This window comes from Xiphophorus couchianus, chromosome 2, assembly GCF_001444195.1.
Source record: "Xiphophorus couchianus chromosome 2, X_couchianus-1.0, whole genome shotgun sequence".
Lineage (NCBI taxonomy): Eukaryota > Metazoa > Chordata > Actinopteri > Cyprinodontiformes > Poeciliidae > Xiphophorus > Xiphophorus couchianus.
The window spans coordinates 21,174,130-21,192,870 of record NC_040229.1 but is presented as its reverse complement, the minus strand read 5'-3'; the positions used below and the strand labels follow the sequence as shown (position 1 = coordinate 21,192,870).

The following is an 18,741-nucleotide window of genomic DNA, read 5'->3' as shown; positions in this document are numbered from 1 at the left end:
ACTCTGGCTCTTGAATAACACCACTGGAGAATATAGGGACCTAAAAATACTGTACCAATCTTATAAATAACGCCCAATCTTTAGTCCATTCTGTACTGAACACAATGCCAACAAACCAACTGACATGTTTGAGTAGTAAAGATGCAACGACATAATTGGCATTCATGGTAACGATGTGTAGAAATCCTTGCGAGACTTTTTCTGCAGTACATGGAAGCCCGTTTCCGCCACTCTGTTAAAAAAAATAAAAATAAATTATAGTATAGTATTATAATACTATCTCATTATAATGAGATACTCATTATAATGAGTTTTGAACAGGAACTTTTTACTTATTTACTGTATCATACAATATATGCTTAAAGGCATACATATCCTGTAAAAAACAGAAAGACTTTAAATTCTAAAATCTAAAATAACTATCTCATTAGAATGAGATACTATCTCATTTCCTGCAGATACTATCTCATTCTAATGAGATAATTTATTTTTATTTTTTTTTTAACAGAGTGGCGGAAACGGGCTTCCATAGTTTTGCCAACCGCCAAAAAAAAATCGAAGAAGAAGAAGCCGTTGTAGAGGATGAAGACGGAGGGCACGTGGTCTGTTTTGTTTACCGTGTGAATGTTTAAACATTTCTTCGGTCCAGCTTAAACAAGTTCATGAACAAGTGGTTCAGTGCTGCGGAAGAAACATTCACAGAGTTTAACGAAATAACCGTCGAATCGGAGGAAGAGATGGACGATCAGCGCAGACTGCTGGCTTTTTCCCGGACTCCCCAGATCATCTTACACCGAATAGGTAGGAAACACCAACGTTTGGTGTTAGCTCTCAGAGGTGCGCAATTCTGTTCCCCTGTGAAAATCTGTTCCCCCTGTGTCGGGAGCGCGCATTACAGCCGGAGAGGCGGATCTGACCATTTTCACGGCGCTTCTGATCGATTTCTCGGTAAAAACAACTCAGTTAAGTTATATCAGTTTCATCTAGCTACGGCGAATCGTCACGTGACCAGGCATCTTTACGTTTTGCCTGTACAAGAGCAAGTCAACGGACCTTACCACAGGGGCCGCTTTTCATTGGCTGATACCCATTCTACGTGGTCACGTACGTGGCCGTCTCACAAACACACTTAGCTTCCCGTTAGCTAAGTACAGCATAATGGCAGAACTGATACAACTTCTACACCTTGAAGCCTGTCTGCTACACAGTCTTACGTTAGCTAAACAGATCAATATGCAATGTGTGCTGTATCTGACATACACTAAAGATTTTATTTTAGCAGAAAAGGCTTTGGACTAAACTGTTACTCGTGTTAGCCACGCTAGCACCAAGTACAGCCAATCAATCAACCATCGCTGTGTTCAGGGAAGCGCTGATTAATAACCGAGAAATAAATATCAAGCCTGGAAACTTGATATCGTAACGGACTGAATGTTATGTTTTTAACGTAATCTTCGCTCGTCTTGTGGGGCGCAGGCGGTTGCCATGGTAACAGGTGTGCTTAAACTACAAAAAGAGAGAGAGAGAGTAAAAAGGTGGTTTTGAGTTGATCACCTGTTCGGGTTATTTTACCTTTGTTTACCTTTGCTGTGGCGCATTACAACTGTAGTTTCTAAACGTTGGACTAATTACCTCGTTCGTTTGTGAGTTTACGTCATTCATAACAAACATCAAATAGAACAAATATATTTAATAAAATTTTAACAAACAAATGGCTTCTACCGTGGTAATTATGTGAAATTAAATTAATTATATCCCAACTTCAGAAGATTTGCCTTTACCTTTACAGAGCTCTTTGGTTCCTCCTATCAGTCTGTAGCTTCTCATATTGACGTCATCAAACCAAATTTCAGATCTACCATAACTGACTGACACCTGCTGGCCTCAGGTTTGCAACCAGCTTGTGACTGAGAAACCAGTAACCTCCTCCCAGATGATGACATGAACTTGTTAGTTCCTCTGTCCATTGTAGTAGCTGATATATTGTGAAAATCCAGTAGAAATGATGCACTAATCCAGTCATGTTTACATAGAAACAACGCGCTGTGAGGCTTTGCTTGTGAGACTTGCGGTCACGTGGGTCGGTTGTGGGCGGAGCTTGGTAAGGTCCATAAAATACTTTAATAATCAACTATAAGTAAAATATCTTGTACATATGTTCTTTAAAAGGTCTTCAGTACCTTTAAAATGTATGTATCTATTTATACATACAATCTAATCTATTGTATGTATAAATATATTAGATTAGTGTAAATTAGTTTACTTAGTTTCCCACTGGCAACAATAAATCCTGAATATAAAACTGACATTTAACTAACATAACCAACATAAAGTGTAATAATTCCTAAATAACAGAAATAATTATAACTTGCACTTAATTAAAATTTTCCAATTACAAATTTGGGATTAAATTAAAGTCTTCTCTCATTTACTTCAATAAATAAAGTTAACAATTCCTCTTTTTTCTGTTTTCTTCTCTAGATTGCCAACGACATAACGTTTATAAGAAGCTATGTGACCTGAAGAGGAGCTCCACTCTGGACCAGGAGGAGTTAGAACCTCTGCAGGTGAAACAAGAACAGGAAGAGCAGGAGGATCTAAAACATCAGCAGATAAAAGTGGAAGAGAAAGAAGTTTACTGCAGTCAGAGAGAAGAACAGGTTGCATCAAAACAGGAGACTGATACCTTCATGGGGGCTACTGTTTATGAGCAAACACAAGACTCTGAATCAGAACCAAACGGGAACCAAGTCAACTTTCAGGAAGCTCCTGCAGCTGAGAAGAAAAATCAGGAAAGAACCAAACCTTTCTCATGTGTCATCTGTGAAAAACATTTCACTGCCAAATATGCCCTCAATGATCATATTATAATTCACACCGGTGAAAAGGCGTTTCCATCTGTGAACTGTGGAAAAAGTTTTAGTCAAAAGCATCATTTAACTCGGCACATGATGATTCACACTGGTGAAAAGCCGTTTCCATGTGGGAACTGTGGAAAAAGTTTTAGTCAAAAGCATCATTTAACTCGGCACATGATGATTCACACTGGTGAAAAGCCATTTTCATGTGTGAACTGTGGACAAAGTTTTAGTCAAAAGCATCATTTAACTCAGCACATGATGATTCACACTGGTGAAAAGCCGTTTCCATGTGGGGTCTGTGGAAAAAGTTTTAGTCATAAACAGAATATAACTCAGCACATGATGATTCACACTGGTGAAAAGCCGTTTTCATGTGGGGACTGTGGAAAAAGTTTTAGTCATAAACCGGATTTAACTCAGCACATGATGATTCACACTGGTGAAAAGCCGTTTCCATGTGGGGTCTGTGGAAAAAGTTTTAGTCATAAACAGAATTTAACTCAGCACAGGATGATTCACACTGGTGAAAAGCCGTTTTCATGTGGGAACTGTGGACAAAGTTTTAGTCGAAAGCTGAATTTAACTCAGCACATGATGATTCACACTGGTGAAAAGCCGTTTTCATGTGGGAACTGTGGAAAAAGTTTTAGTCGAAAACAGAATTTAACTCAGCACATGATGATTCACACTGGTGAAAAGCCGTTTTCATGTGGGAACTGTGGAAAAAGTTTTAGTCGAAAACAGAATTTAACTCAGCACATGATGATTCACACTGGTGAAAAGCCGTTTTCATGTGGAGACTGTGGAAAAAGTACAGGATTTAACTCAGCACATGATGATTCACACTGGTGAAAAGCCGTTTTCATGTGTGAACTGTGGACAAAGTTTTAGTCGAAAGCTGAATTTAACTCAGCACATGATGATTCACACTGGTGAAAAGCCGTTTTCATGTGGGGACTGTGGAAAAAGTTTTAGTCATAAACCGGATTTAACTCAGCACATGATGATTCACACTGGTGAAAAGCCGTTTTCATGTGGGGACTGTGGAAAAAGTTTTAGTCATAAACAGAATTTAACTCAGCACAGGATGATTCACACTGGTGAAAAGCCGTTTTCATGTGGGGACTGTGGAAAAGGTTTTAGTCATAAACAGAATTTAACTCAGCACAGGATGATTCACACTGGTGAAAAGCCGTTTTCATGTGGGAACTGTGGAAAAAGTTTTAGTCGAAAACAGAATTTAACTCAGCACATGATGATTCACACTGGTGAAAAGCCGTTTTCATGTGGGGACTGTGGAAAAAGTACAGGATTTAACTCAGCACATGATGATTCACACTGGTGAAAAGCCGTTTTCATGTGGGAACTGTGGACAAAGTTTTAGTCGAAAACAGAATTTAACTCAGCACATGATGATTCACACTGGTGAAAAGCCGTTTTCATGTGGGAACTGTGGAAAAAGTTTTAGTCGAAAACAGAATTTAACTCAGCACATGATGATTCACACTGGTGAAAAGCCGTTTTCATGTGGGAACTGTGGACAAAGTTTTAGTCGAAAGCTGAATTTAACTCAGCACATGATGTGTCACACAGGTGAAAAGCAGTAGAACTATTTTTCATATTTGTCCCATGTTGAGGTTCATTATAAAAGTCATTTAGATGAAAACTGGAGGGCTTTCTTGTTTATAAAGTGGGAAAATGGTTTATCTTTCTAATTTGTTAAATGTGATAATTTGGATCTTGACATTTGGATACTTAGAGATGTGCAATATGAATTTGAAGTATTGATTTGTATTATTCTGTATGGAAAGAATGAGTGGGGTGAATTACGTTTACTTTAATCCATTTTTAATCCAAAATAAAATGTGCTGTTGTGCACTCTTTGTAGATTTTCATTACGGTAATTGTTTTGCACTTTGACATTTACTGTATTAAAAAAAATCTTTGATAGGTTTGTCTTTAAAGCAAAACTAGACTGAAACTGATGCTGTTATTTGTTTCAGATTATATTGACCAGTCTATATAATAAATATTAATATTATGTTGGCTTACGCTGGCGTGTTGGTCAACACGACTTAACCCCTTAAATACGGGTGGTTTAGGTTTTAGTTAAAAAAATATAATCTAATGTTAGCTTAAATTCTTTGGTTACCATGTTGCGGTATGTTAGCATAACATTAACTCAATCCATTGAGTAAGTTTAGCTTAGCTTTTTTGTCCCAATTAAACAAAAGCTAATGTTACCTTAAATGCTACATCATGTTGGGTAACAGTAAATGAACCTGTTAAGGTTTGCAGCTATTACCGCTGTGGGGTGGAGAGCGTTCTCTGTCTGCATCACTTGTGGCACAGCAGCTGCACTGCTGCTGAGAGGATGGCTTTGCAGAAAAAAATACCAATCTTTGCTTTCATCAACCTATAAAACACTGTATAATTTCTCTTAAGTCCAGTCACATTTCTAAATTCAATTCAGTTGATTTGTATAACACTAATTTACAATAGGTAATCTCAAGACAATTTACCAAAAAAAAAAGTCATTTCTATTCTACTTATTATATAGGGCAGCAATTTAAATGTATAATACAAGTCACAAAAAAAAAAGTTAAGGTATCCGAGTTAAAAATGCAGATTGCATCATGTCATTGACTCGTCATTGACTTGACTTGTTTATATGCTTCTCCCTCTTCAAATTACTTTTACTCTGTAATGATTGATTTTATCCATATTTTCAGGGGAAGCTGTGGAACCAACATGTACAGTAGGTACAGCCTCTCGTCAAACTTCAATATGACAGGTTATTTTTAGCTGTCTACAAGCTTTTCAGATACATTAAGATACCTTTGTCCATTACAGGAAATGTAATACCATCTGTAAACTATTTTCATGCATTTATTATTCTTGATTGTACAAAGAATGTGTGATTATTGTCTTCAATAATTTGGTGTCTCCCATCTTAATTGTATAATTTTTCTCATTTCTGATGCTGTCTCCTTTTAAAGATTCTTTTATAGATATATGTTTAAAGTCTTAGTACGTAACAAGAACAATTGCATTTTCTATAAAAATGGAAGTGTCTTTAACAAATAGCTTCTTAACTGTATGTTAAAAGGGCACATGTTGCATTCATTGAATGCTCTTGCTGAAATTTGCAGAAATATGAGTTCAATTGGAGAACAGTTACTGAAATGTAATGAGTAGAATCAGCAGGAAAAATGAAATAGTCTGCGAGTTTGGTGACAGAAAAAAACCTGTCATTTAAGCTGAATAATTGGAGTATTATTGAATAACAAAAATCTACAACTGTGTTGTAATTAATATTTTGTCTGGTAAAAATGTTTATTCATAAACAAAGAGAGCTAAGATAATCCCCAGTTTTTAATTTTTAAAAAAATCTGAATTCCAATGGTATTGGGAATCTCTGAAATATATTAAAACATGGATACCTGACTGAAATATTAATGGAATTGCTCATTGATGCATGTTAAAACCAAAATAATCGTCCACTTGTAGTTTTATTTAATATATCACTTATGCTTTTGTGTTCCCATTTCTAAGTTTGTCTCTGCGAAGCCCTCTGTAGATTTGCACTATTGTAAATTGCCATACTTTTTTTTTTTTGCATGCATCGTTTAAAAAAAGAAAAAGAAGTCTCAAAAATTAAATAGAATTGAAGTTAAATTGGATTTAGTGGATTTTATTTAGGAATAATTCGAAAAGTAAAATTTATCAGATTATCTGTGTTGATTATTTAAAATGAACGGTTATTTATTAATAGTATGTAATCCTTGAGTGACGCAGTAGCATGATCTCACACTGAAAACTAGAAAAATCCAACTGTTATTTATTCAATTAAAAAAAAGAAAATTATTGGCACTCCTGCTGTCAGTACCATGGGCATGTCAGTGTTCAGCATGCAGACTCCTATGCCAATTTAACGAAGTTTCCTCTCTTAAATAGACGCTTTACTAAGAGCCGTATTTTATGTTCACTGGTAGTGAACCTCATTGTCATTCCAAATTTGTGGGTGTGTCAAAGGATCCACCCGTGAACTTTAGCAAATTTCCCAAGACCTTTAGATAAGAAATAACCCTGCACCAAACATGCGGGGCTTCTTTTTTGTTTGTTTGTTGTCATTTTACACCAAACCAGTTGGTGCTTCGAGAAAAGCTCATCATTTGACCAGCTCAGCTGTGAAATGCCACATTTATGTCGATCATGGTAATAACTGTAAGCTAAGTGATAGAAAATGTCTGTGTTAAACCCATTCATTTTTTTTCTTGTTCAAATATGAGAGAATGTGCACGTGTTTTTTTTCCTCTCTCTCTCTCTCGGCTTCAGTCAAAACAGAAACCATCACATAAGGAAAACCACATGCAAGTCAGGTTTTTCATTTTCCTATCAACCAGAACTAAACCAAGTTGCTGCTATGCGCCTTGTCCCAAATGCGTGAATATTCAAATATTGCAAAATCGGTCGATTATGACTTGCGCTTCAAATACAGAACACAACTCTAATCTGTGTAAGCACTACATGAAGATGCAACACATTCGATCATTCTTGTGTAATCTGTGCAGCCTGTGACACACTCGGTTACGGTTTTGTGACAACAATAAAAAACGAGGAAATGCTGCACCGTGTCCAATGGCAGCAGCCGCTCGGTGGGCGGGGACAGCTCAGCGCAAATTCCATAAAAATGTTCAACTCGCACACATGCAGCTTCATGCTGCAGACCTCCAACCTGCGCTGCTTCCTGGTTGAGATTTTCTACACCGCCTGTTGCTGGAGATGGAGCAGGATCGGGAAACGGTGCGGAAGAAACCCGTTCAGCTCATAGCGGCGATTTGCAACAACATGGGAATGGGGAAAGACGGGACGCTGCCCTGGAGCTTACCGTGAGAGTAGCAGCTTAACACAGCTGCATACATATTGTATTATGTACTCAAGGCTGCTCGATTTTTGACTTTTTAATGCTATAGAATAAAAATGACAAATTTAAAGAAAAACGTAGCTCTTAGTGTTTTTCTACGTAAAGAAGGCGTATACGGTTTTAATAATAGTGAGTATGAGTTTTATCAAAGCGTAACAGTCACTTAACATTTATTTTGTTCATTTGTTGAAGTTTAATTAATTTTACTAGAATTATCCTTTATATTTTTATCAGTATTCCAAAATTAATGACGCAGTCTGCTCTAATTCTGGTACTGAATAATCACGAGTATGGCATTAGTTAAGCTCTGTGGTGAAGTTGCTTAATCCACACAGCCATATGGATGTTAAAGAATAAGTTATATACTGGCCAATGAACTTGAGAATAGCAGCAAAATGTAAAGAAATGGTAGAAACTTATGGATAACTAAAAAGGTTCTGTACAGTCACTCATAGCAGCTATAGGAGATTGGCTGCAAAGCTCTCTAAGAATTATAAGTGTGATGATAACGTTGTACCTTAATTTGTAAGGCTAAAGGCATCCCAGCATCACGTAGAGTATGTTATGAGCAACTCTGTGCAGTTGTTAAATTGGTGTCCTGCGTGTGAAGGAAGTGGAGCCGTTATTGTTTTCCTTTCCACCTATTTTCTGCATGTGGAAAAACATCAGTATGTGGAATCAGTGAGCAAAAACTAAATGTTTCTGGCCTAACTGTGGAAACTATGATATCCACAGATCTGAATTCCAGTACTTTCTGAACACCATCACAAGAGTGTCGCGACCAGGTAGTGCTCAACGTTACTTCAAGAAAATAGTTTTAAGGCTCCAGCTTGAACACATTTTTAGGTCATATTCTGCTATTCTACAGGTAACATAAATTTGCTGATTTGGGGGCGGCTCTGCTGGAATTCCCATTCCGAAAATATGTTTCCACTGGCCAACTCTCTGCATGTAGTGCTCAGTAAAACATTGAGGTGGGTATGCTACACAAACACCTACAGTTATATGTAGCAATATGAGCTTTAGCAAAAACGCCTGATTTTCATAAACAAACTACTCACTTTTTTCTTTTCCTTATTTCTGTGAATTAATTTTTCTCACAGCTCTGCCCCAGATCATGCCCACTTCTTGTGTCAAGACTTTGAAAGTGCTGTCCGCCTGGCTGCTCTGCCTCCCCTGTCTGACATAATAGAGACCATCTGGATTCTTGGTGGGACGCAGGTCTATGAGGTGAATCAACCTGATCCATATTTTAACAGTAGAACAAGTATAAGATACTTTAATATAATGCATTTGTTATATTTTTCTACAAACTGGCCCAGAATCAACACAACAACTGCAACTAAGTATAGTTAGTTTCAGTAAAGTGCAATACTTATATTTCAAACAAGGTTGGAACATAGCAACTCAATGATGTCTCCAGAATGGCCTCAAAGTTTCATCATTTTGATGTTAGTATAGTGAATTGTAGTTCTCCGATGAACAGAATTATGATTGACAATATGCTAAATATAGTGCAAATAAAACACTTAGAATAATAGGTGGCGCCATCTCGTGGCAGAATGATGCACATCTTGTAGCTCTGAGGTATTTAGCAATGTCCTAGCACAGTTCTAAGCAAAAAGGAATTGATTGAAAAGGTTTAATTACAATAATTAACTTGCATGAGGCTTTTCCTGTTGTGTTTAGAAAATATTTGAGTTGCATTGCTGATGTTTTAGCGAGTAGTGAAAATTAGGCACGTGTTATGCTGAATTTCTTTTCAAGAACGTGCTTATCTAACTTTCTTTCCTCCCTTTTTTTGGCCTCCTATTGTTAGAAATTCCCTCTTGTTATAAATGATTGAATTATTTATCCGGTCTTGCATAAATCCCGGCTTTGCCAAAATTCCTTTTCTAATCAACTAGAATAAAGACAGAAACTGTGATTTAGAGAATGGACTTAGCAGAACACTAGCAGACAGGCAGAACAACAACAACAAGCGCATTATTCTGTTGTTTAGGATAAAATGGAAGCTTACTCTCCAAGCATAAACAGATCTTTTTTTTTGTTTGTTTTCCATTTATCCATCCCTAAAGTTTGTGTGTTTTGCAATGGTTTTTAAATCAACCAGGTGTGGACTTACTTTAAATATCAGTTTAAATTATTTGAACCATTTCAGAGCTAATAATCCAAAGTCTGAGTGATGTATTATGGATTAATGTTTGTACTGTAACTGGATTTTCTGCGCTCTACTCTGCCCTACCAGGATGCATTGAAGCACCCGTGGTGTGACCTTCTTTACCTGACCGATGTCATGGCCGACTTTGACTGTGATGTGTTCTTTCCTGAGTTTGACAGAGAATTATTTAAATTACAGGAAAAGTAAGATTTCGTCTCATTCTGAAACTGACGGGCATTTGTTTTTCTTTTCTGAAAACTGGGGCGATGCATCTGAAACCTGCCTGCATTTAAGCTGTTTAGTGACAGAGTTATTTGGCCCCGTGGCAAAGAAATGGAAAGCAAGAGTCAGCAATATTGTCAGTGAAGCTTAAAAGGATTTGCTGACCCAAACCAGAGCTTTGAAGAGCTTTGCTGCTGTGAATAGAATAAATCTGAAATGCAAATTACTAACAATGTGTTCATCAAAGTTAGATTTTGTTCCTATTTTAAGAAATAGTAAATTATCACTAAATGCAAATCATAAACTTCATTCCGTGACAATGTATTTGCAGGTGTGTTTTGTTTTTGATTTTGTGCCACACTGAAATGTTTTAGATTGTCAAACAAATGTTCATCACACCACATCTAAACCAACCTGCCCAAATTTGAAAATGTGCCCTCTAAATCTAATGACTTGTATTGTCTTCAAGCAGCAACAAGTGCCATTAAATGCTTTTTATAATTGACTAAGTGTTTTACATTGGTTTGGTATCATCCTGAGTTACTTTGCTTTAAATAATAATCCTATTTCAGAGTTTCAAACATGGAAGGTCTTTTCAATATTGACCCAAACAGGATCTAACTACACCACTCCAAAAACATTCATTTTGTGGTTTTTACCTATTCAGAAATGGACTTTGGCAGTTTGAAGGGTTATGAATAATTTTTCAATAATGGTCAAGTTGGCTAGGACAACTCTCCTAAAAACAATGATCATTTCAAATCCTTTTTTTTATATTTACTCTGGAACTTTTTCAGAGTAAATCTTGTACAAAGATGGTAATCTGCGCTAGATTTAAATGTTTTTATAGAGGTCTTCTTTTTGAGTTTTTATAACATGTAGGTATTATATATATGTGTGTGTACACAACTCACTAGCAAAGTTATTGCTATATAAGTTGCTATATATCATATATATATGATATATACAGTATATATCATATATATATCATATATACTGTATATGATATATACAGTATGTATCATATATATGATATATATCATATATATATGATATATATCATATATATGTGTATATATATATATGTATGATATACCTGACTCACTTGTTTTTCCTTTGTTTCCAACTAAGATTTCCAGATGTACCGAGTGAAATTCAAGAGGAGAATGGGATTAGGTTCAAATGCCAAGTTTTCAAGAAGAAGACGGATGATACCTTCTAGATGAAAAAACAATTGAAATAATTGCAAAAAAAAGAAGCAGAAAAGGTTTTTAACAAACTTATCTTTACACTCCTTGGTGAATCATATCCAAAACTGTGGAGTTTTAGGACAGCAAATAATACACATTGAATTGAAAAGAATGTAACTTTCATCATACACTACACAGTAAATTTGTGCAATTTAATGCTGTATTTTAATATTGCATAAAGTACATACAATTAATTAATGAAATAAGTTACAACACTTAATTTATCTATGGAATCAATCAGTATTTTTGAATTGAATAAAACATTTTTTCCATAGATTTGTAGTCTTCTTCAATGTGTTTGGACAGACTCTGGTATTAAAAAGTTCCTCCTCTTGGACAGAGCTGTCAACTTTTAACTCTTTGGGTCTTTGTATTGTCCTTGCATAAAAATCTTCCGCACCAACGATGGAAATTTGTGTCACTCTGTAGGTTTTTCCCCTTAACTGATTGATACTTTGGGGAGTTACACACATAATTCAACTTGTATTAAATGATTTAAACAGATGTGGGCAAATGTTGCAATTTGTAATTTATTTTGAATAGAACATGTTTTAGTGTTATTATTATTATTATTTCACCCTGTGTATTCCTGTTTGAGATCGTTTATTCAGACACAAGCAGGTGTTATTCTTCTAACTAAAAAAAAATCAATTTACAAGTCGATGTTTCTTTCCGTGTGAATAAAATGTTCCTTTACAATCGGGTTGTAGTTGGTCGTTTAAGCCACTAGATGGTGCCATCGGAGGGGACAGAAAGTGCACATTTGCTTGGGATAGACGACGCGGTGTGGATGTGTTGATGGACTATCGAATGTGTTTTCTTAGGAAATTATTCTCACACCTGTCACGGATATAAGTCTTTCCAGTTTTGGTAACCTGTTTAGGAAAAGTTGAAAGGCTCCCAAATTGCAGTCTGCCCTCAGCAGAATGGGATGGCTCGTCATGTTTTCTGTCATCAGCTCTGCTCAACTCATCGTGGATTTTGTTCCTGTTGATGCCACTATAATTCTGAGGAGCCAAATCAGGAGAAACAGCAAAAGAAATATAGTGAAATATTTCATCATGATTGTACAAGACAGAATGAAAGATTTTCCATAACATCTTGTATGAGGGGGAGACAAATCTCGTTCAATGCGCCCAATCTTGGTTTTATTTGGGGTAATTTAGTCCAGATTTAATAACTTTAAATATATTTGACATGATCCACTATTGTGCAGATTTACAATCATAAAGCACAGTATCAATATAATTTGACAAATTAGAGTATTAATGAAAAATGTATGTATTTCAGCAATTCAGTGCACAAGTAAAACTGGTTATATAGCCTAATTACACACAAACTGATGTTTTAAAGTTTTTATTTCTGTCGACAAAGATCTTTTGCCTACAGGTGATGAAAACATAACATTTAAAATTAGAATATTACATCAGACCAATAAAAGACATTCTTAATGCAGAAATGTGGGTCTAATGAAAAATAAGTTTAATACCAGTAGGTTTCAGTAAGTACTTTTAAGCTGACAATTGAGCCTCATCATAATCCACACTCTAATTTATTGAATATGACTGTATTGTATAGGACTGACCTCTGGTAAATTTGTCACTCTTGTTGCTCTTGACATCCGCTTCAATGTCTTCCACTTGTGATCCAGCTCTGGTTGAAGCACAACAAGGCATCAAAATCAGAAAGAGGAAGAACAAGATGCTGCCAGAAAATGTATAAATAGACTTGTTTTCTTTTGAAAAGTGAACATATTTTCTTTCACAACCAGTTTGGCCGAAAAAGAAAAAAAAAATCTAAATTCAAAAAGAGATGACAAAGTGAAATCAACTACAGGCCCCGTATGCTCTTCATTGTGATTAGTCATATTTAATCAACTTTGGTTTTAACTGCAATTGTACAGCCATGTGACTGTTCATATTTTTTCAGCATGAAAACATCAAACACAAAACTACCCCCAGATATTTTCTACTCCAAACTACAGAAAACAAACTTACCGTTCAGCAGTGGCAGATGTCCAATATGTTCTTGCAAGTTTGTTGTTTGTTTTGATATGATCAGTCTGACTGGTGCTTTTGGTTTCCAAGGCAACCAGTGGCAAGGGCAGTTTAAAAGACTCAAATTCGAAAAGTCTTTTGGATACAAAAATGGAATCAGAATCGGCTTTATTCAAGTTTTTGTCCACAAACAAGGAATTTGACCACAGTTTCACTTTGCTCGACATTAAATGTATAAAAAAAGAATAAAAACTAAATTCTTTTGTAAATATGTGTAGTAACTACAATGTTTTCACAGTGCATAATCAAATTCAGTTCAAAAATAATTTGTTAATGCCAATGAGAAATAAAATTTTGTAACTCATTTATTCAAATTCTTCAAAGAGGTGTTGTAGATCGTGATGGTTGTTGGCAGGAAAGATCTCTTGTAGCAGTCTGTATTACAGTGAATTTGACGACACTCTAACTGAAGACACTCTTCACCATCTTCATGTAGAGGATGGTGAAGAGTGTCAAAGCAACACTCGAGGTATGTTTTTGATGAGGGAATAACATTATGTCACAATGTATAGCTCCTAAAAGTAAATTTTGCTTTATACCATCTCTCCCTCTCACACTGAGACTAGCGGCAGCATCAAGTAGCTAACAGTCAGATGAAACTTCATATCTGCTGAGCTTGTCATATGAACTACTACTCAGTCCAGTGCTCCTAAAGGTGCGTTCTCCAGAAACACGTTGAGAACGCACCTTTGAGACGCGTTGAAAACATGTCCGACACTTCAAGTTTGGCGCCATCATCCATTTTTACACTAAATTTGTCCCCCCCCAACACATTTCCAGGAAGCAATGCATTTTGTTCCATTTTTGCATGTTTTTCACATCCTATCTGCTTCATATCTGCACCATATTTTCAACACAGAGTGCACTAAATACAAGCACATTCAAACATGACTATTAAGACTTGCAGATGCAATCACTTTGCACTTGCTCGGCACTCCTGGATATAATGGTTTAGTGTCTCTGAGTCTGTCTATGAATGCATTTGGTTCATCTGTATTCATCTGTGATGCAGAGGTAAAGCAGTTAAAAAGGTAAAACAGGCAAAAATAAATAAATACACTAGCACAGTTTAATGAATTTATCCGAGTTTTTATGAAAAATCTGATTATGTTTGGTTCCCTCCTGACTTTTTAGTAGCTCACTTATGTTTAAATTCTGGAAAAAAGATGAACCTCAACTCTGTCCAAGGCTCAGCTCTGTTTGTAATCAGTAAAAATTAAGTCTGACTAAAAGCAATTTATGCATCTTTATCTTGACAGCCACACAAAACAAAGTACCTCGCCCAGATTTGAAGGAGAGCTGGTGATTAGGCCTTGGCTCCTGGTACACAGACAGATTCAGTGCAGAAACGCAACAGGAAGTCCACTCCATGCGGTACCACCAGCAGGGAGGGATGTTCTATTTGGCAAGTGAGGTTAGGGGTCTCACTATGCTACTTCCCAGGGTCAAAATCTTTCTCTGGGCAGTACTAACCTTTACATTTGTATTTTTTGCACTATTCAGGCTTTTACAAGATCTGAGCCTGCTTTAAAAATCTGCAATTTGTAATAGATCGTATTCTTTCTTTATTTACCTCAAGAACTCTATAATAAGCCCAATTTATTGGAAAAAGTATGTGACCCCCTGACCCGGAGAAATACAACAAATGTCAAAAACAAGAGCTTAAATGTTTGTCAAAATGATAAACTTCATCATGAGCAGATTATGTCAATCTCATAGCAACAGAATAATATATTTTTTGGAGAATCTCACATGGTGTTTAATGCAAAATTATATTTAAGTTTTGTCATTGAACATCAAAAACTGGGTTTTGTACTGGTATTTTCTTCCTGATGCGTGACATTTGGTCTATACCGGGCGCTAAGACACACTGATGGAAACACTTTGATGGAGCACAGAGGAAAAGAGAAAACTGACATGCAAATCCCTTTCAACAAAATGTTAATCATGCTTTTGTGAGTGAAAATGTGTGTGTAGTTTGAATTTCAGCCTTTTTTCTACCCATGTAAGCAGTTTGAAAAAGACACTTTAAATAAGAAATCCCCCAGACAAAGTAAATGGACAAATCAGGACATGAAGACATTCATCTGTTTCTGTTGCAATGCACTAAGTTAGACTTGCATGAAATAAAAAAGATTCACATGCACTCATATTAACCTCTCAGGCTTGTCTGAGTAGTTCAATAGCTTAGTATGAAATGAGCTGTCAACAGAGGAGGAAAGGACACCAAGTGAGTAATACCTCAGGCCTTATCTCACCTTGACTCATCCTGATTAACTCCTTGTTTTTATTACTCTGCATTGAAGACAGGCATAAACCATAAACAATCAGCGTAGCGAGGTAAAGTTACTGCCGGTGAAAATTAGAGACCTTCAGGACATCAGCTGCGGTGTGCTGGTGGTAATGTTGTTGCCCCTCAGGCTTCTCATGTTGTGAATGGTTGGAAAAATGAACTCTGGTCAGACATCCATCTGCTCGGCTTGGTTTCATTACCAGATGCGCTCAGTGTTGCATCACCTGCCCGCTGGCTATCGTCCTGACTACACGACCGCAGTGAGTGATGCCGAAGGCAGCAGATGGGAAGAGGAAGTTGTTAACGTCCAACAGCACAACTCTGGAGGCACACATCCTCTGTCTCAGTCATGACCCCCCGTTGTGAGAGCGAGGGAACCTCGGGGCGTAAAGTCGTGGCTTCATTAGAGGAGAAGCTCGCTCTCATTAAAAAGCCACTTTGTGTTTCAAGGGCCTTGCATGGGTACAAACATCACAGCAGATTCATTATAACATGGCCTCTTGATGTAGACAATGCACAGTATGACATCTTTTTCCCCCCCCATTTCTTACATCCAGCCCTCACTCAAACGCTTTTCAGAAGCATCTTAGATTTAGGGACAGCAAACTCTTTCAGGAATAGGGTCAAACATAAGGGTCAGTTTTGCATGAATGGTCTAAAATTCCTTTAATGTTCAAATAAACACTAAATTAAAGCTTGGAAGCACATTCAAATAAACCACTACTGACCCAAATCTTATTTTATGTTGATATTTTGAGTTCATTAAAGCGATAACTAAATGGCACTTTAGTAGCTTATAATAAAGACCTTCGATCTGCAGAGCAACAATAAAACTCTGGGCTATATTTTTTCCCTCAGGGGAAGAGCTGCAGAGAGCCATGTAAAGATGAGACTCCGGCTGGAAATAAAATGGGCTGAAAAGCCTCAGTTGTGCTCAACAATACATTTGACAGCATCTCAGCACGTCTGTCATTACGCTGTTATGTCAAGCAGAGTTTTTATGAGGAGTTATTGTAACGGTGAGATGTTTTAATGAGCTGTGAAATTTTTTCTCAACTGGAAAAAAACCCCCAGCCTTTGTCTGGAAAAAAAAAAAAAAACCTGTTAGACATCAATAAGGCACTGCGTATGTCTTTTTGTCATCACATTTTGCCCTTCATTTCTTCCAATAAAGATTTACACTGTAATAACAGCACGGTGCTGTTAGGCTTAATTGGGAAAACCACATGCCTAAGTCAAAAGATAGATATAATTTCCTGCAATTACAGTAGCAGCTTACAGTAAAGTATCACCCTGTTCTGGTGGCTGAGGCAAAAAATACTTCAGCTTTCAACATATTAATGCCAGTTACTGATATAACGATTAAGTTCAAAAGGTTTGAAATCTGAGGCAGATGTAAACTGAAAATCAGCTTGCAGAGCCGAGCGTTTTGTAAAAGGTTGTTTAGCATTAAACTCAGCGCTTATAAAAAGAGAAGATAGATGTAATGAAGTTTAAATGCACTCATTATGCACATCAAGACACATTAAAGACTTTGTTTTTGAATGTGGAAGAATAATGCAACAACAATCAACTTCAATCCCTTCTCACAACTACAATTTAATTGACGTGAATATAAATTTTGCTTACACAGGTTGAATTATCTAGATACAACCTAACTACATTCTGGTCAACATTTTGGTTGCAGAGGAATCAAAAACCTTTTGTAGACATAACAAAATCTGGGTGAATATTAGACAACTTGTGTTTTTAGTATCAGATTTGGTACAGTTCATTTGAATGGATTGGATTCTTGGCAAAGCTGACCCTCAGTATGACGCTGCCACCATCATCCTCAATCGTTGTTGACGTAATTTGATGTTATAAAATTTTACTTTGACTCCTTCAAACTCTGATAAATTCATTGAAATTGTGTTATGTTCCGGGGTTCTGGCTGCATGGTGGGAGTTCCTGTGCACCCTTATTACCTTTTACCACCAGATGGCGACAGGTTCCGGTTGGAGTGCGGTGCATTATTATCCGCAGCTGTTCGTGATCATCTTCATCAGCGGCGCAGACTTAAGGAGTTGGCCGCCAGTCCAGCGTCGCCTGAGTGTTAGCCAGTCACGGTACCTCTGAGCCCCCTGAGCCCGTCTCTGTGTTTCTAGTTGTCTTGAACATTCTAGTAATTATCTTTGTTTACTCCGTTGCCTTTTAGGTGATCCTTTGATGAGATCCCGGTTGAATTCCTGGTTTATGAACCACCCTCGTGACGCCGTGGAAAGTATCCACAGGTTGCCCGAGTTCCCAGACTCACCTCTCCGTTGTTTTGCAATTATCTCCTGGACCCCCACGGCTGGCGGCCGTACCACTCCTCCGTCTCTCCGCTGCACCCGAGCCTACCTGTCCGCTGCCCGCCGCACTCCTCCGTTGTTCTTGGACCCACCAAGAACCGAGACCCCGGACATACTTTGTTTCCCCTCCAAGACTCCGTTCATCTGCAACAAGTAAGATCAGCCTGTTTTTCCCAGAAAGATTTCCTTTCTTCCCACGACCCCTGAACTCACCACTCTGCTCTTTCCTCGTAGTGAACCATTGTTGCCGTCACTGTCTTTGCCCCTGGACCAGACCATCCTGATTCTCGCTGATAATTGTGTGATCATTATTAAATCATTTAACACTGATCCTACCTCTCCTGTCTTGTGTTCTGCATGTGGGCTTGTTAAAAACTACCATCATGACAAATTGTTTGTTGGGTAATCAGTTCTTCCTAGAGGAAGACAAGTTAAAATGCATATTTAAAAGCCAAAAAATTATGTCCAATGAATGTAAACTTCTAATGAAATGCAAACTCCAAGCAGAAAGGCCCTGGTTAGGATATGAGCCTCCAATCATTTTCCTTCAAAATAAGAGTGCTAACAGCTGCAGCCATAAAAAACAATTCTGGTCCAAACTACAGGTTTAAATTAATTTCCTCTATGGTAAACACAA

At 37.1% G+C, this 18,741-nt stretch overlaps 2 protein-coding genes and 2 long non-coding RNA genes across 4 annotated transcripts; 3 read left to right on the top strand and 1 right to left on the bottom strand.

The window, feature by feature from the left end:
- The first annotated feature begins 533 nt into the window (after nt 1-533).
- LOC114155836 (zinc finger protein OZF-like) lies at nt 534-4,748 on the top strand. Its single transcript, XM_028035943.1, has 4 exons — nt 534-801; nt 2,482-3,620; nt 3,694-3,793; nt 4,455-4,748. The coding sequence occupies exons 1-4, from the start codon at nt 663-665 to the stop codon at nt 4,466-4,468; spliced, it is 1,392 nt and encodes a 463-aa protein (XP_027891744.1). The 5' UTR covers nt 534-662; the 3' UTR covers nt 4,469-4,748.
- Nucleotides 4,749-7,565: 2,817 nt separating this feature from the next.
- Nucleotides 7,566-11,925, top strand: LOC114135272 (dihydrofolate reductase). The gene is made up of 6 exons (XM_028002405.1): nt 7,566-7,753; nt 8,524-8,573; nt 8,657-8,762; nt 8,892-9,018; nt 10,037-10,152; nt 11,303-11,925. The coding sequence occupies exons 1-6, from the start codon at nt 7,647-7,649 to the stop codon at nt 11,391-11,393; spliced, it is 597 nt and encodes a 198-aa protein (XP_027858206.1). The 5' UTR covers nt 7,566-7,646; the 3' UTR covers nt 11,394-11,925.
- A 53-nt stretch (nt 11,926-11,978) lies between these two features.
- Nucleotides 11,979-13,646, bottom strand: LOC114135280 (uncharacterized). Its single transcript, XR_003593575.1, has 3 exons — nt 13,419-13,646; nt 13,007-13,074; nt 11,979-12,428 (listed from the first exon to the last, which is right to left on the bottom strand). It is a non-coding gene; the product is annotated as an uncharacterized LOC114135280 (long non-coding RNA).
- Nucleotides 13,647-18,116: 4,470 nt separating this feature from the next.
- On the top strand, nt 18,117-18,434 carry LOC114149636 (uncharacterized). Its single transcript, XR_003596549.1, has 2 exons — nt 18,117-18,257; nt 18,339-18,434. It is a non-coding gene; the product is annotated as an uncharacterized LOC114149636 (long non-coding RNA).
- The last annotated feature ends 307 nt before the right edge of the window (nt 18,435-18,741 follow it).

What these genes read in the sequence shown, in the direction of transcription:
- LOC114155836 (XM_028035943.1), top strand. Translation starts at nt 663, where the DNA reads ATGAACAAGTGGTTCAGTGCTGCGGAAGAAACATTCACAGAGTTTAAC. An exon ending in GATCATCTTACACCGAATAG is followed by an intron (nt 802 to 2,481) that starts GTAGGAAACACC and finishes TTTCTTCTCTAG; the next exon opens with ATTGCCAACGACATAACGTT. An exon ending in AACAGAATTTAACTCAGCAC is followed by an intron (nt 3,621 to 3,693) that starts ATGATGATTCAC and finishes TTAACTCAGCAC; the next exon opens with ATGATGATTCACACTGGTGA.
- LOC114135272 (XM_028002405.1), top strand. Translation starts at nt 7,647, where the DNA reads ATGGAGCAGGATCGGGAAACGGTGCGGAAGAAACCCGTTCAGCTCATA. An exon ending in ACGCTGCCCTGGAGCTTACC is followed by an intron (nt 7,754 to 8,523) that starts GTGAGAGTAGCA and finishes TGATATCCACAG; the next exon opens with ATCTGAATTCCAGTACTTTC. An exon ending in GTGCTCAGTAAAACATTGAG is followed by an intron (nt 8,763 to 8,891) that starts GTGGGTATGCTA and finishes TTTTTCTCACAG; the next exon opens with CTCTGCCCCAGATCATGCCC.